At 41.6% G+C, this 16,994-nt stretch overlaps 2 protein-coding genes across 2 annotated transcripts in view; both read right to left on the bottom strand.

Moving 5' to 3' along the window:
* Positions 1–9,494: 9,494 nt before the first annotated feature.
* ARMH2 (armadillo like helical domain containing 2) lies at positions 9,495–14,513 on the bottom strand. Its single transcript, XM_011742687.3, has 2 exons — positions 13,222–14,513; positions 9,495–10,017 (listed from the first exon to the last, which is right to left on the bottom strand). The coding sequence occupies exons 1-2, from the start codon at positions 13,517–13,519 to the stop codon at positions 9,590–9,592; spliced, it is 726 nt and encodes a 241-aa protein (XP_011740989.2). The 5' UTR covers positions 13,520–14,513; the 3' UTR covers positions 9,495–9,589.
* Positions 9,885–16,994, bottom strand: part of RIPOR2 (RHO family interacting cell polarization regulator 2) — a 248,951-nt gene continuing 241,841 nt past the window's right edge. The window contains exon 25 of the mRNA XM_071097513.1: positions 9,885–10,017. The gene's annotated coding sequence lies outside the window, so the exon portion shown is untranslated. The remainder of the gene's footprint in view (positions 10,018–16,994) is intronic.

Genomic DNA, 16,994 nt, shown 5'->3' with positions numbered 1-16,994 from the left:
GAGGAGTAGCTCGCACATTTTCATAGCTTTATTTGTAATAGCCAAAATATCCATTGGTAACTGAGTGGATAAATTATGGTATAACCATACAGTGGAATACTATTTAGCGATAAAAAGGGGACAAAAGGCTGGGCGTGGTGGCTCACACCTGTAATCCCAGCACTTTGGGAGGCCGAGGTGGGCGGATCATGAGGTCAGGAGATTGAGACCATCCTGGCTAACACGGTGAAACCCTGTCTCTAATAATACTAAAAAATACAAAAAATTAGCCAGGCCTGGTGGCAGGCACCTGTAGTCCCAGCTACTCAGCAGGCTGAGGCAGGAGAATGGCGTGAACCTGGGAGGCAGAGCTCACAGTGAGCCGAGATTGCGCCACTGCACTCCAGCCTGGGGGACAAAGCGAGACTCTGTCTCAAAAAAAAAGGGGATTAAAAATTGGTACACACCACATGGATGAATCTCAATGTTGTGTGACAGAAGCCAGGTAAATACATACTGTATGCTTCCATTTATTTAAAATCACAAAACTACAAAGTATAATGAGAAAGCAGATTAGTAGTTGCCTAGGGGTCATATAGGGGCTCATTTTGGGGACATATTTTAAGCTTCTCGTCCCTGGGAACTGACCCTAGTGATGGAGAATTTGTAGGAATTTCCTGTGGAAGGTGAGTCTGATTTTTAATTAGGTATCAAATGTTAGTATAACATGTCAGCCAGGTGTGATGGCTTACGCCTGTAATCCCTACACTTTGGGAGGCTGAGGCAGGCGGATCACTTGAGGCCAGGAGTTTGAGACCAGCCTGGCTAACGTGGCAAAATGCTGTGTCTACTAAAAATACAAAAGATTAGTTGGGCATGGTGGCGCACACTTGTAGTCACAGCTTTTCGGGAGGCTGAGGCACAAGAATTGCTTGAACGTGGGAGGCAGAGGTTTTAGTGAGCCTAGATTGCGCCATTGCATTCCAGCCTTGGTGACAGGGTGAGGGTCTGTCTCAAAAAATAAAGCAAAGAAAACCATGTCAATGAAAATACCTTGGAGAAGGGGTCAGGGAGCCTGGCCAGTTAGAACAAGTTCTTTGAAGTTGGTTTAATAACATGCAATCGAGCTTCCTTAAGGAAATGGCAAATGTATAAGAATCCTTTGGAAAAACAGTATGCATGAAGTCTGGATTAGACTGAACTAATTCGCCAATATGTTTTACAAGGCTAGCATAACTGATAGCAAGATTTGAGGACGGACCAGCTGGGTGCGGTGGCTCATGCCTGTAATCCCAGCACTTTGGGAGGCCCAGGTGGGTGGATCACTTGAGGTCAGGAATTCGAGACCAGCCTGACAAACATGGTGAAAACCTGTCTCTACTAAAAATACAAAATTAGCCAGGCGTGGTGGTGCACACCTGTAGTCCCAGCTATTTGGGAGGACGAGGCAGGAGAATCACTTGAACCCAGGAGGCAGAGGATGCAGTGAGCCGAGGTTGCGTCTTTGCACTCCAGCCTGGGCAACAAGAGCAAAACCTCATCTCCAAAAAAAAAAAAAAAAGATTATGAGGATGGACCATAAGGTTGGAGTGGGGGAGTCTAGAGCCCTATTAATACAGATTGAAAAATCATACATAAAATGGGAAGTCTAATCTACTAAAAGATAAAATGATGACCAAGTTAGGGTTTATCTCAGGAATGCAAGACTGCTACAATATTAGTAAACATGAAGTTCTTTATATTAAAGGAGAAAAAGCATATCCTCTTCATAGATGGTAAAATAGCATTGAAAAAATCCAACACCCTTTCTCGTAAAAACTCTTGGTAAGCTAGGAAAATAAAATTTTAACCTGAAAGAAACTACGCTACCCATGTTTAACATAATGCTTAATGGTGAAGCTTTGGATTTAGTTTCAAGGTCAAGAGTAGAAAAGGATGGACCACAATGATTTCCAATTCTTTTGGAGGTTGATGCAATAAGACCAAATGAGGATAATTGTAGGAAGGCAAGAGAAAAGCTAATCCAAGAGCAGCTAGAAATGAATTTTAAGACTACACCATAGGTAACATCTCCCCCAAATAAACAGAAGTGGTATTAGAAGAAAGAATAAATTCTAGTGAGCCAAAAAGCAACAAACGTCCACCACACTGCCTTAGGGCCCTTGTACTTTTGGTTTGTTTAGAAAATTTCTTTGACCCACACCCTTCAAGATATTTCAGTTGACTTTTAGGTTGTGACTGACTAGGTTGTTAGGTCAACCAAGAAGGATAAGAATTGGTGTATACATATCTGAGCTCCTTGGGACCTCTGGATGAAATAACTCTTACGGTGTATGTGTTGTGTGTTTACCAGATGGTTTCCCAGCAGGATTAAGCTTCCGTTTACCTACAGCGGCAGCTTTCTTCATACTACATCTTTTGTTGGCTTTCTTCCCTTCCCTATTGCTAGTTCCTGAGATCACCTCCCAAATAATATCTCAAATTCTTAAGCAAATCCTCTGATTTGCTTCTAGGAAAACTCAAATGTTGGGAGAGATGAACTTAGAAGGGACAGCAAAGGAAAACAAAATCACTGTTGTTAAAGCTTTGGTAAGCCAGTTTAAAATTCAAAGTTTAGAGTAAAAATGCCTCAGCTCAAATCTGAATCTTGTATCTTACTTCCTTCAACTTAAAGGGGTTCCAGATACCAAAAAGGAATTTGAGTAGAACATATTATTAGATTACCTTATAAGCTAATCTTCTGTAGATAAAATGTTAACCAAAATTTCTCTAAACATTGTCACAGAGAGGCCTTCAGCAATTTCTGGTTAAACATGTCAATTGAACAGAGCCATTTAATTTCGGTCTTTCCGAAACCTTATTAAAATGACAGTAAGCTGTAAAAAACATAATCCTGTGCTGACAAAGCAGAGTCAACAGAAAGTGAGGCAAAAGTCACAATGCAGGGAACAGAATAAAACAAAAGCAAATGATGTAAGTATGGCTGAGCAATCCCATTTCTAGAAACTTATTCAACAGATATACTCACACATGTGAAATCACACATATTTAAGGTTATTTGTTACAACTTTGAACTATCAAAATATTGGAAATAACCTAAATGTTCATCAGTATAGGACTGGTTATATAAATTACAGTTCACCCTTGAACAAGGCAGCCATTAGGGAAGCCAACATCTGTACAGTTGAAAATCTGCATATAAATTTTTCTTTTTTTCTTTTTCTTTTTCTTTTTTTTTTTTTTTGAGACGGGGTCTCACTCTGTTGCCCAGGCTGGAGTGCAGTGGCGCGATCTCAGCTCACTGCAAGCTCCGCCTCCCGGGTTCACGCCATTCTCCTGCCTCAGCCTCCCGCGTAGCTGGGACTACAGGCACCTGTCACCACGCCCGGCTCATTTTTTGTATTTTTGTAGTAGAGACAGGGTTTCACCGTGTTAGCCAGGATGGTGTCGGTCTCCTGACCTCGTGATCCACCCGCCTCCGCCTCCCAAAGTGCTGGGATTACAGGCTTGAGCCACTGCGCCCCGCTTTTTTTTTTTTTTGAGATGGAGTCTGGCGCTGTCACCCAGGCTGGAGTGCAGTGGTGCCATCTCTACTCACTGAAACCTCCGCCTCCTGGGTTCAAGAGATTCTCCTGCCTCAGCCTCCAGAGTACCTGTGACTACAAGCGTGTGCCACCATGCCTGGTTAATCAAAATTTTCTTTGGCAATCTTCTGCTTTTAAAATTTAGATAAATTTTCTTTTTTCTTTTTTTGAGATGGAGTCTGGCTCTATCACCCAGGTTTGAATGCAGTGGCGTGATCTTGGCTCACTGCAACCTCCGCCTCTGGGTTCAAGTGATTCTCCTGTCTCAGCCTCCCGAGTAGCTGGGATTACAGGCACACACCACCATGCCTGGCTAATTTTTGTATTTTTAGGAGAGACGTCAGTTTCACCATGTTGGCCAGGCTGGTGTTGAACTCCCGGACTCAGGTGATCTGCCCACCTAAGCCTCCCAAAGTGCCGGGATTACAGGTGTGAGCCACCACAACCGACCTAGATAAATTTTCTGCTTTGAAATTGTTATTGTTATTTGAGACAGGGTGTCACTCTGTCACCTGGAGTGCAGTGGCACAATTTTGGCTCACTACAACCTCTGCCTCCTGGGTTCAAGCGATCCTCCTGCCTCAGCCTCCCAAGTAGCTGGGAGTATAAGCACACACCATCACACCTGGCTGATTTTATTTTTTGTAGAGGTGTCTCACTATGTTGCCCAGACTGGTCTCGAACTCCTAGATTCAAGCAATCCTCCCATCTAGGCCTCCCAAAGTGTTAGGATTACAGGCATGAGCCCCACCCCACCCCGTTGAAATTAGTTTTTATTTGAGGCAAGGTCTTATGTTTTTTAGGCTGGGTTCAAGTGATCCACCTGCTTCAGTCTTACAGGTAGCTGGGATTACAGGCATGCCACTATGCTCAGCCTTGCATATAATTTTTTGCTCTCTCAAAACTTAATTATCAGCCTAATGTTGACTGGAAGCCTTGCTGATAATATAAACAGTTGATTAACACATATTTTGTATGTTATAGGTATTATATCCTTTGTCCTTTTTTTTTTGAGACGGAGTCTTGCTCTGTTTCCCAGGCTGGAGCACAGTGGCGCGATCCGCAACCTCCGCCTCCCGGGTTCAAGCGATTCTCCTGCCTCAGCCTCCTGAGTAGCTGGGACTACAGGCACATGCCACCATGCCTGGCTAATTTTTTGTATTTTCAGTAGAGATGGGGTTTCACTATGTCGGCCAGGATGGTCTCAAACTCCTGACCTCATGATCCAACCTCCTCAGCCTCCCAAAGTGCTGGAATTACAGGTGTGAGCCACCGTACCTGGCCTATATCCTGTGTTCTTATAAAGTAAAGTAGAGAAAAGAATTAAGCAGATCATAAAGAAGAGAAAATATTTTTTACTATTCATTAAGCAGAAGTGGTTCATCATAAGAGTCTTCATCCTCATCATCTTCACATTGAGTAGGCTGAAGAGGAGTCTCGGTGGCAGACTTGCTGTCTTGGGTGGCCGAGGCAGAAGAAAATCTTCATATAAGTGGACCTGAGCAGTTCAAACCCATATTGTTCAAGGTCAACTCTATAGTACAGTCATACAATGAAATACTCTGAAGCAGTAGAAAAGAATCAAACTCTTTAAGATGTAGAACCAAGTGTGAAATAAATTATGTATGTATAGAATGCTAGTATATGTTAAAACAAAGACGAAGAAAGGGATAAATGTATATTTTCTCGTATATAGATAGAATACTTCTGGAAAGATACAGAAGAAGCTACTTCTTTTTATCCTTACATGAGTTTATATGTTTTAATTGGTTGCATGTATGCTTCTTTTCCATATCTAATATTTCTTCAGCTCCAATAGCTGCAACACTCCTGGTTTTAGTGGAGATGAGGGACTTACCTGATTAGTGACTTTGGGAAGAACAAACCTTATGTGCTTGCCTCAGCTCTTCCCTTCTTCGTCTGGGGAGTGAGGGCTTGCACAGAGCACTGATGATGTTCTCAGCTGCTTCTCTTGGTTCAGGGACAGGCTGAACTTAAATTATTAATCAAGTGAAGAATAAAGACATCATTGGACATGCAAATGCTCAAAACATTTACCTCCCCTTCATTCTTTCTCAGGAAACTACTGAAAAATTTTCAAATTAAAATGTTGGAATGAACCAGAAAAAGGGAAGAGATAGTATATAGGAAACAGGCTTCAAGATGAGAGGGGTAATGGGGGGTCCTGGATGTTGAAGGGAACCCCTAAAATACTGTATTTGTTAGCTATAGGGCAGGCCCAGATTGGAGCAAGAAGATGGTGGAGCTGGAGCTGACAGTTACTCAATGCATGATTGTATTGAGAGATGTTAGACATATAGAGGAAAGTGTGGGAATAAAGTAGTGATAGGTATTCAGAAAACTAAGTTAAAAATAAACTCCACCTGGGCGCGGTGGCTCATGCCTGTAATCCCAGCACTTTGGGAGGTGGAGGCGGGTGGATCGCGAGGTCAGGAGTTTGAGATCAGCCTGGCCAATATGATGAAACCCCGTCTCTATTAAAAATACGAAAAAATTAGCCAGGCGTGGTGGCGCGTGCCTGTAGTCCCAGCTGCTTGGGAGGCTGAGATAGGAGAATCATTTGAACCTGGGAGGCGGAGGTTGCAGTGAGCCGAAATCATGTCACTGCTCTCCAGGCTGGGTGACAGTGCGAGACTCCATCTCAAAAACAAAACAAAACAAAAGAACTCCAAAGAAAACAGTTGTGGAAAGAAGGAAGTGTAATCATAGTATCCTGTATGACTTAGCCTTGAAAAATACGGAATTAATCATATTGCGTTTTAATTAATTAATTAATTTATAACAGAGCTGGGTCTTGCTATGTTACCCAAGCTAGCCTCAAGCAGTCTTCCCACCTCAGCTTCCCAAAGTGCTGGGATTACAGGTGTGAGCCACTGTGCCCAGCTCTCATATTTTTTAAATCAACAATTGTGACATAATTACATCGAGAGGAAGAGGAAGGCAGGTGGAGGTAGGCAAGATGAGTGTTAGAGTGTCAAATTCCATCTGTCCTATTCAGAAGGAAGAACAAAAATCTCCAAAATTGAAAAAAAAAGAAAAGACAAGAATTAACAATGTATATAAATTATTTAGAAATATGGAGGTAAACAAATACCAGAAGAAACAACTGAAAGAATTCAGATGGTTCCCTCTGGGAGTGTAAATGAGGAGGGGACTCAGGGGCTGCTGTTTCTCACTAGAGGCCTCGCATTAATTTGACTTTTTAAACTGTGTACGTGCATTTCTTTGAAATAAAAACTTAATTTTAAAAGCATTAAAAGGCTGAATGTGGTGGCTGACGCCTGTAATCCCAAAACTATGGGAGGCCAAGGCAGGAGGGAATGCTTCAGCCTGGGAGTTCGAGATCAGCCTGGGCAAAATAGCAAGACTCCATCTCTCTTTTAAAAACGTGTGTGTAAACTTTTCACATATCTATATACACACACACATATATACACATATATGAAAAAGAAATTGGCAGGGCATAGTGGCTTGCACCTGTAATTCTAGCTCCATGAGAGGCTGAGGCAGGAGGATTGTTTGAGCTCAGGAGTTCAAGGTTATGTATGATTTATGCCTCCGAATTTTCAGAGGCTGATAACAAAACTCTGGTCTCCTATTTAGCCAGCTCTACGTGTATTAAACTCTTTCTCTATTGCAATTCCCCTGTCTTGATAAGGTTCATAGCTCAGTGGCATGAGCTATGATTGCACCACTGCACTCCAGCCCGGATGAAAGAGTAAGAGGCTATCTCAAAATAAATAAATAAATGAATAAAATTAATGAAAAAAAAAAAGTAATTCCTGACAGTAATTCAGTATCTAAATGGAACTTCCAGTTTCCAACCCTTAATCTATTCCTATCAACTAGATTCTAGTTGAGAAACTCTACATTCCACACTTCACAAAACCACAAAGAATGGAAATGCTCAGCAGAACATAGCTTTTTCTGGTCTAAGATCTGAGAAAATTCCCCTCCAGATCCTTCTTAAGGAAATCCCATCTGATGATGTGATTAGCATCCTCCACAACATTCCTGTCCCAAATACAAGTGAGGATCACGAATCTATGTTACTTTTTTTTTTTTAATAGCCCCCTCTGTGTCTAACACTATAGCACAGCTCAGTCAAAGCAAGTCTGTGAAAGATAAAAGTACATAATTCAATGTTATGGTTGCAACTGAAGCTAGAGAGGCTAGATTCTCTAACTGTAGTTAGAGAATCAGGTACATATCCCTTAGGCACTTTTCTGCCAATATTATTTTTTCGAATAAAATTTTTGATGAGGTTGGTTAACACACATAGAGTGCAGGTATTCTGTTGCAGATTAGTAGACAAAACAGAGAGAATAATATCTTTTTATGAAAATCTAGGAGCCTACCTAACTTTAGTCATTGGAACACATGTGCTCCATCTCCATCCAGACGTTCGTGCCAGTGGAGTTGCGGGGCTGCTGCAGGTGGAGGTAGGCAAGAAGAGTGCCAATTCCAGTGCTAACTCAGTCAGCCCTATGTGCAACCACATCATGCTCTGATAGCTCGAGAACCACCTCAAAAGCACCGCCACCGGAGGTTCTGTACTGAAATAGGGCTGAAAGGATTCAGGTGGGTCAATAGTGCCTGCTGAAGGAGTTGGCTGTGGGTGGGGCTAGGATTTGGCTTTTCTGGGTGCCTTGGTTTAATGTCATCTAATAACTCCCAAAGTGCACCATTGCTCCTAACAGTTATATACATGATGCATCTTCTGATGAATTTCAATTTTATGAAATTAATTTTTATGAGGTCTTTTTTAACTTTTAATAATTTTTTTTTTTTTTTACCACACAGAAGCATATGGTTAAAATAAAATACCAGCATATATTTTTTTCCAATGGGAAATCAATTATAAAATACATATTTTTAATCAACTTCAAAAAAGATATATTAGAAAATAAGAGTTTCATGATTTAATGGTAGACATTGAGGATATACATTCTCTCTCCTTTGTATAATAGGTGGCAAAAAATAATATTCCAGTTCTGTAATTTTACAAGCGTTCATGTAACTGCCCCATGAGTTCTTCTTGCTCTTTGCCCAGACAGAGCAGATTTATCAAGACAGGGGAACTGCAATAGAGAAAGATTTCAATACACATAGAGCTGGCTAAATGGGAGACCGGAGTTTTAATATTACTCAAATCAGCCTCTCTGAAAATTTGGAGGCTGGGGTTTTTTAAGGATAGCTTTGTGGGCAGGGGGCTAGGGAATGGGGAATGCCGATTGGTTCTGTTGGGGATGAAATCATAGGAGGCTGGAACTTGTCCTCTTGTGCTGAGTCAGTTGCTGGTTGGTGACCATAAGATCAAAAGAACCAGCTTGGCAGTCTGGGTGGTGCCAGCTGATCCATCAGAATGCAGGATCTGAAAAATACCTCAAATACTAACCTTAGGTTTTTCAATACTAATCTGTAGTTGCAACTGGGGAGGTTGGAATCTGGTGGCCTCTGGCTGCATGACTCCTGAGCCATAATTTCCAATCTGTGGCTAATGTGTTAGTTTTATAGAAGCAGTCTGGTCCCCAAGCAAGGAGGGAGTTTGTTTCAGGGAAGAGTCTAGGTAATCATCTTTGTTTCATAAACTATGGACTAAATTCTTCCCAAAGTTAGTTTGGCCTATGCCCAGGAATGAACAAGGGCAGCTTAGAGGTTAGAAGCAAGGTGGTGTCAGGTCAGCTTTCTTTTGCTGTTAGATTTTTCTCATTTGTGCAAAGGTGGTTTCATTCATATTCCCCATTGTATCTAACTGCGTGCTTTAACATCTTTATTTCCCAATGGGAAAGAATACACTCATGAACAAGCTCAATGGGCTCTCTCTACGAGGTATTTTAAACAGCATTGTTTTTCTGAAGTTGAATTATTGCCGTTAACTGTATGAAAATCTATACAGAACTCTTCAACTACAAAGGAAAACATCGATTTTTATTGTTTATTTCAGTTGTCCAGGGTAATACAATGGCACAGAGAGCTGCAACATGTAACTGGACTTAGAGAAACTAACTCCTGTGAAAACCAATTAGGAAATACAGCACTTCTGCAAAATTCTCTGTCCATCCAGACCAATTCTCAGCAGCCAACATTTGCAAATAGTATTTTAGAGCACTGTGCTCTTTAAGCTCCTTGACGTAAGACAAGTTATTGCATGTCATGACAGAGAGAACGTAACAGGTCCAAAATTTAAGGAGGAGGTAGCTGTTTATTTCACTTTTGATAGTAGGCTCGAATCTGCCTTCAAAAAAACTAACGAGAATAGGAATAAATTGCAGACTTTGGGCTCTTTTCTGGCTGACAGGGTTTAAGTAACACCAACATGCCACACTCTGGAGCAGCAGGATCTTTATTTTTGGTGCCACCTCCTCATCTTGCAACAAGTGAGCCACTTCTTTCATGTACTCAGCTGCAAATTTCCCAGCAGGTGGTCCTCCTGTAAAACAAACATTTGCATTTCCAGAAGTGTTTGGTGTATCTAGTAGCTAATAACACTTTGAATGCTCCTATATGTTCATATTCTTGTTGCCCTATAGAGGATACTTTGGATACTTTGAATTTTCCTGTCTTTTTCCGTCACCTCCCATGCTGCTGCCATGAAGACAAGAAAGTGTGTGTTGATAAGCAAGCAGTGATATGAAAAGCCTGGGAAGGTCTCTGCTTGCTGGTCTCCTCCCTGGTGCCTTTAAGCAAGCACCCAGGAGTGAGTATTGAGTGAATATTTCTTTCTTTCCTTTTTTTTTTTTTTTTTGAGACAGAGTTTTGTTCTTTTTGCCCAGGCTGGAGTGTAATGGCACCATCTCAGCTCACTGCAACCTCCACTTCCCACTTCCCAGGTTCAAGCGATTCTCCTACATCAGCCTCTCAAGTAGCTCGTATTATAGGCGTGCACTACCACGCCCAGCTAATTTTGTATTTTTAGTAGAGACAGGGTTTCACCATGTTGATCAGCTGGTCTCGAACTCCCGACCTCAGGTGATCCGCCCGCCTTGACTTCCCAAAGTGCTGGGATTACAGGCGTGAGCCACTGTGCCCGGCCAAGAGTGAGTATTTCAAGGTGAATAAAACCTGGCTGTGTTCGCTTAGCAAATATCCCTCGTGGTCTCATTCTGGATTATCTGCCTTTAGTACTGGTGGGGAAAAAAAAGAAGGATCCCAGAGCATTAGTGCCAAGAGCAAATTGAAAGATTGAGCAGCACTTTCAGGGACTGACTGGCAGGAGGGAGGTTTTCCTGAGTTTTTGTTCGTTGCTGTCCTGTTCCCCTTACACATTTCTTGCCTCAACTCTTTTGCAGCTATGGGACTAACACGACCTTACAAGATTTTTCTTGTTTAGCCACTGACCCAGCCTGGCCCTAGACTCTACTTTCACCATATACCTGAGCCCCAGTACAAATCTCAAACTCCAACAAGGTACTAGCCAAGACGACACAGAATGAAGACTTTTTAGGTGGTGAGGAGTAGCTGACAAAGCTGCTCGGATTCTTGCCACTGGAGGTTTTTTTTTTTTTTTTTTTTTTTTCCTGAGACAGGGTCTCACTCTATTGTACAGGCTAGAGTGCAGTGACGTGATCTCAGCTCACTGCAACCTCCATCTCCTGGGTTCAAGAGATTCTACTGCCTCAGCCTCTCGAGTAGCTGGAATTACAGGAACGTGCTACCACACCCGGCTAATTTTTGTAGTTTTAGTACAGATGAGGTTTCATCATGTCGGCCAGGCTTGTTTTGAACTCCTGACCTCAGGTGATCCACCCATCTCCGCCTCCCAAAGTGCTGGGATTGCAGGTATAGCCACCACGCTCGGCGCCACTGGAGTTTTGATCCCACTTGGATTTCTCTTACTTGTTCTCCACAGTTCCATGGTCCTAGGAATATTCTATTCAACATTAAAGCTTTACCTGAAGCCTAGGCAGAGGCCTTTTCTCTAGCTTCCTACCAGAACAGCTAAGGCTAAATACCATCAAATTAAGGAATTCTGATCCTTTTATAATTAGCTAGATCTTCCCACAAATGGTGAAGATAGCTACACAGGAAACTCACCCCACGCCATGTTGGGGGAGCCCTTGGCCCCCACTCAGATGGGTGCATCTCCTATGTTTCCTGTCTCCTTTCTAACTCTGTGCCAGTGGTTCCCAGCCATTCTGGCAACAAGGACTCCTTTCACTGTTTTCTTTCGTGAACTCCATTCTTTGAAAGATTTAGTCTATCAAACTACATCTAAGTAATTCATCTTCCCACTTAAAACTCAGTCTAAGGGCTGGGCGTGGTGGCTCATGCCTGTAATCCCAGCACTTTGGGAGGCCGAAGTGGGCGGACCATCTGAGATCAGGAGTTTGAGACCAGCCTGGCCAACATGCTGAAACCCCGTCTTTACTAAAAATACAAAAAATTAGCTGGGCGTGGTGGCGGGCACCTGTAATCCCAGCTACTAGGGAGGCTGAGGCAGGAGAATGGCGTGAACCCTGGAGGAGTAGGTTGTTGCGATGAGCCGAGGTCGCGCCACTGCATTCAAGCCTGGATAACAAGATTCAAACTCCATCTCAAAATAATAATAATAATAATAATAATAATAATAATAATAATAGGCCGGGCGCGGTGGCTCATGCCTGTAATCCCAGCACTTTGGGAGGCCGAGGTGGGCGGATCACGAGGTCAAGAGATCAAGACCATCCTGGCCTACACTGCGAAACTCCGTCTCTACTAAAAATACAAAAAAAAAAAAAAACAAACCCAAAAAAAAAAACAAATTAGCCAGGCATGGTGGCAGCTGCCTGTAATCCCAGCTACTTGGGAGACTGAGGCAGGAGAATCACTTGAACCCAGGAGGCGGAGGTTGCAGTGAGTCGAGCGCCATTGCACTCCAGCCTGGGCAAAAAGAGCAAAACTCTGTCTAAAAAAAAAAAAAGACAAAAAATGAAACAAAACAAAACAAAACTAATAATAATAAACATAATCAAAGACTCTTATAGCCACCAGCGAGAGCTTCTTGTTAGGAAATGTGTTACTGAGGACAATCTATAAAATCTCATTACACATCCTAAAATTTATCAATTAGAAAAAAATGGAGTGAGTTTGGACTTGATGATTATTAGAGCAATGTGTGTTCAAACAGTTACCACTTTATTTTCCACTTTGCTTTCTAGCCAAGTATACATTAATTGTTGTCTGTCACTAATGCCCCTATTGGCTTACCTAGTAAGTATCTTAAGAGTATCAAGTTTTTATTGATTTTTCTAAGACATTTACTGTACAATGCATAAAATAAAAAGTAAAATATCAGGTAGTTTTACTCTGCATTGGAATCATATCACTAGGTTGAAATTATATCAAATCATTGTAGTCTTTGATTTTTTAAAATGTTAATGAGAAGTTTGATAGGCAGTTTAGTACATATATATTTTAATTAATAAAAATGGGAGACATTTAATTAGTAGTTTATTTGATGGGCACATTCTTTTAAAACATGAGATCCTTGAGGATAAAATAATTAGTAATATTTTTGGCACAAGGACAAAAAAATTTCATCCAATGAAATGTTATCAGAATTTTAAGATTACAGCTAAGAAAAATTACTAAACTACAGCGTTGTAAAATGAGTGTCATGAAACACTCATTTTAGTACAGCCAGTTAGATCAGTACCTGTGAAGGCCAGCAGTCCAATTTTCTGGGCAGCTTGAGCTCTCCTCTCAATGGGTAGGGATTCATTCATCAACACTTGACCAAGTACAACAATTTTTTCCTTATGAAAATAAGTCTCAGTTGAAGGGATTTGTTTTTCCTTCTTCTTAACAAAAAAGCCCTTAACAGTGGCACAGCAGTATTTCTGGAAATGCCGACACAGCCCCGCAAAATACCCATACATCTTAACCCAAATTTGCCTACAAGAAAATCGGCTGTTGGCCATTGTGGAAAAAGGCCAATGGTCCTTCAGGTGCATCACTGGCAGTCACAGGAGTTCACAATCAAGAACTCTGGAATACATCACTTAGCAACACTGTGGAATGGAATATACAAATCAGGGAAAGCAATAGATGCCTAAATTCTTCAGCTTGTCATTGAAGGCCTTCTACTATTTGGACTAAACCAATTTTACTTTCATTTCTCTGGTGTACAAAACCTCAACTTAAACTTGTTTCCCCTAATGCACATGAATCTCACTATTGTCTTTGAACCTTTGCTCAGGCAGGGTATATTTGGAACTTGCCCATTCTAGTCTGATTATTCCAACATGTATTTTGCTTCTTTCCATCAACCTTTCATAGTATTGTTACCTCTTTTGCTTGTTGGCTACCCAAAGAGCATTCTCTACATCATAGATTTATCTTATTTTGCTGAGAAAATAGAGCAATGAAAAGACACCTTGCGTAACTCTTACCAGTGCATTCACCCACCTATCTGCATCTACGGTCCCCATAGACTCTGACTTTCCTCCTGTTACTATGGATACTCTCTCTGTTTGTGCAGTAGATGTCAATCAGTTCCTCTCACCTCAAGAATGTTGCTCTACAATTCTCTTATCTTGGTAATTTTTCCATCTCAACTGGACCCTTTGCATTATCAACAAACACGCTATACTTTTTTTCTCATTACAGAAAGAAAACTCTCTTGATTTCATTTACTTTCTCCCCGCAGTGACTGCACATTCACTTCCCCGCTCCCCTTTATAGTACAGCTCTTTAAAGAGCTGCTATACTCCCCATCTCCAGTCTTTCTCATTCTTTCTTACATGAATTCCAAATAAGATTTCAACCCCATGACTCCACTGACATTACCTGTTAGGGTCATTGAATTGTCAGTCTTTGACATTTGACACTCCTTTCTCTCTGAAACACATTTCATCCAGCTTCTAAGATATCACACTCCTAATTTTTCTCCTCCTGGCCACTCATCATTTTCCTTTACTGGTTCCTCTTCTTCTTTATGACCTCTAAATATTAGAGGCCCCAAGGTTCATCAGTCTTTGTATGTGTTCTTTTTTTTTTCTTTTTCTTTTTTTTTTTCTTTTGAGACTAGGTCTCTCTGTCCCCCAGGCTGGAGTGCAGCGGCATGATCTTGGCCCACTGTAGCCTCGACCTCCTGGGCTCAGGTGATCCCCCTACCTCAGCCTTATGAGTATCTGGGAACCACAGGTGCACACCACCATGACCAGCTAATTTTTCTGTAGAGATGAGGTTTTACCATGTTGCCCAGGCTGGTCTTGAACTCCTGGGCGCAAACAATCCGCCCACCTAGGCTTCCTAAATGCTGGGATTACAGGCGTGCCACCATGCCTGGCCCTTTTTCTTTATCTATACTTTCAAGATAAACCAGTTTATGGCTTTAACTATTACCCATATGCTGAAGACACCCAATTATATATATTATGTATATAGTATATTAATTATATGTATATATAATTTTTTTTGAGACATGTTGCCCTGTTTCCCAGGCTGGAGTGCAGTGGCCCAATCATAGCTCATTGCGGCCTTGATCTCCTGGGCTCAAGTGATCCTCCTGCCTCAACTTCCTGAGTAGCAGGGACAATAGGCCACCACATCTAGCAAGTTTAAAATTTTTTTTTTTTTAAGAAATGGGGGTCTCACTATGTTGTCCAGTCTGTTTTGAACTCCTAGCTTCAAGCAATCCTCCCACCTTGGCCTCCCAAAGTGCTGTGATTACAGGCATGAGCCACTACGCCTGCTCCACTTTTATATCTTTAACTGGATTTCTCACCTGAACTCCAGACTCATATTCAGTCATAAGCTTGATATCCCCATTTGAATGTCCAAGACGCTTTTCAGTTTTAACATGTCCAAAACTGAGTTCCAGGTCTTCCTCCCTAGACCTGCTGCTTCTCAGTTTCTGTATCTTGGAAGATGGTATTACCTCCTCCTAGTTGTTCAGGTAAAAAATTCTAGATTCATCCTTGGCTTCTATCTATCTAACATCTTGTTTTCAACTTATCAACGAATGTATTGGCTCTACTTTAAAACATATCCCAAATTTGAGACAGTCTACATAATATACCTGTATATGCTCTTCAAATATATTAATGTGTGAAAGCTTAAAAAAATTGGGGTTACTCTGCTACATTAAAAGAGCCTGAGAGACATGACAACTAAAATAAAAATGTAGGCCAGGTGCAGTGGCTCTCACCTATAATCCCAGCACTTTGGGAGGCCAAGGCAGGAGGACCATCTGAGGTCAGGAGTTCGAGACCAGCCTGGTCAATATAGTGAAACCCCTTTTCTACTAAAAATACAAAAAGTAGCCAGGCGTGGTGGTGCATGCCTGTAATCCCAGCTACTCAGGAGGCTAAGGCAGGAGAATCACTTGAACCTGGGAGGCAGATGTTGCAGTGAGCTGAGATCTGGCCTTTGCACTCCAACCTGGGTGACAAGAGTGAAGCTCCATCCTCAAAAAATAAAAAATAAAAAATAAATAATAAATGGCCGGGTGCGGTGGCTCATGGCTGTAATCCCAGCACTTTGGAAGGCCGAGGTGGGCGGATCATCTGGTCAGGAGTTCAAGACCAGCCTGACCAACATGGCGAAACTCCATCTCCACTAAAAATACACAATTAGCTGGGCGTGGTGGCGCATGCCTGTAATCCCAGCTACTCAGCCGGCTGAGGCAGGAGAATCGCTTGAACCCAGGAGGCGGAGGTTGAGGTGAGCCGGGATTGTGCCATTGCACTCCAGCCTGGGCAACAAGAGTGAAACTCCGTCTTGAAAAATAAGTAAATAAATAAAAATAAAAATGTAATCCCTGCTTGGATTCTGTACATAAATACGTGTGTATGTGTCTGTGTGTGTGTATGTTTGTGTGTGTGTGTATGCTGTAAAGGGTATTACTGGGACAATTTGGAAAAACAGACCTTCCTTGTCCAATAAGGTAGCCACACATGGCTGAGTATTTGAAATATGACTAGTCTCAATTGAGATGTGTTGTAAGTGCAACACGCACCCTGGACTTTGAAGACTTTGTAGGAAAAAAATGTAAAATATTTCAATAATTTTTATATTGGTCATATTTTGAAATATTTTATATTAGGTTAAATAAAATATATTATTACAGTTAATATCCTCTGTTCTTTTTTCTTTGTCTTAAGTGTGGGTACTAGAAAATCCAAAACACCAAGCGTGGCCTCTTTTCAAGGCTTTTGTACTTATTTTTGTGCAGGGGAGAAAACAATTTCTTTTTTTCCCCTTTTTAGGTTTTCAGTTGAGACACTGTCCTGAAAATAAAAGTCAGATTAACAAAAGAAAAATAAACGGAAGTTTATTAATGTGTGTCATACCCAACGCACAGGAGAGCCTTCAGTTCAAAAGTATTTCTCTCTCTAAGCAGTGGCTTAAGGGCTTTGCTTAAATAGTATTTTAACAAAGAGCCACGAATCCTATCTAGTGACAAGACAAAGAAAAGACCATCTT

The sequence above is a fragment of the Macaca nemestrina genome, chromosome 5 (genome assembly GCF_043159975.1).
Source record: "Macaca nemestrina isolate mMacNem1 chromosome 5, mMacNem.hap1, whole genome shotgun sequence".
Lineage (NCBI taxonomy): Eukaryota > Metazoa > Chordata > Mammalia > Primates > Cercopithecidae > Macaca > Macaca nemestrina.
The sequence above is the reverse complement of the archived record's forward strand: the minus strand, read 5'-3'. Positions and strand labels throughout refer to the sequence as shown.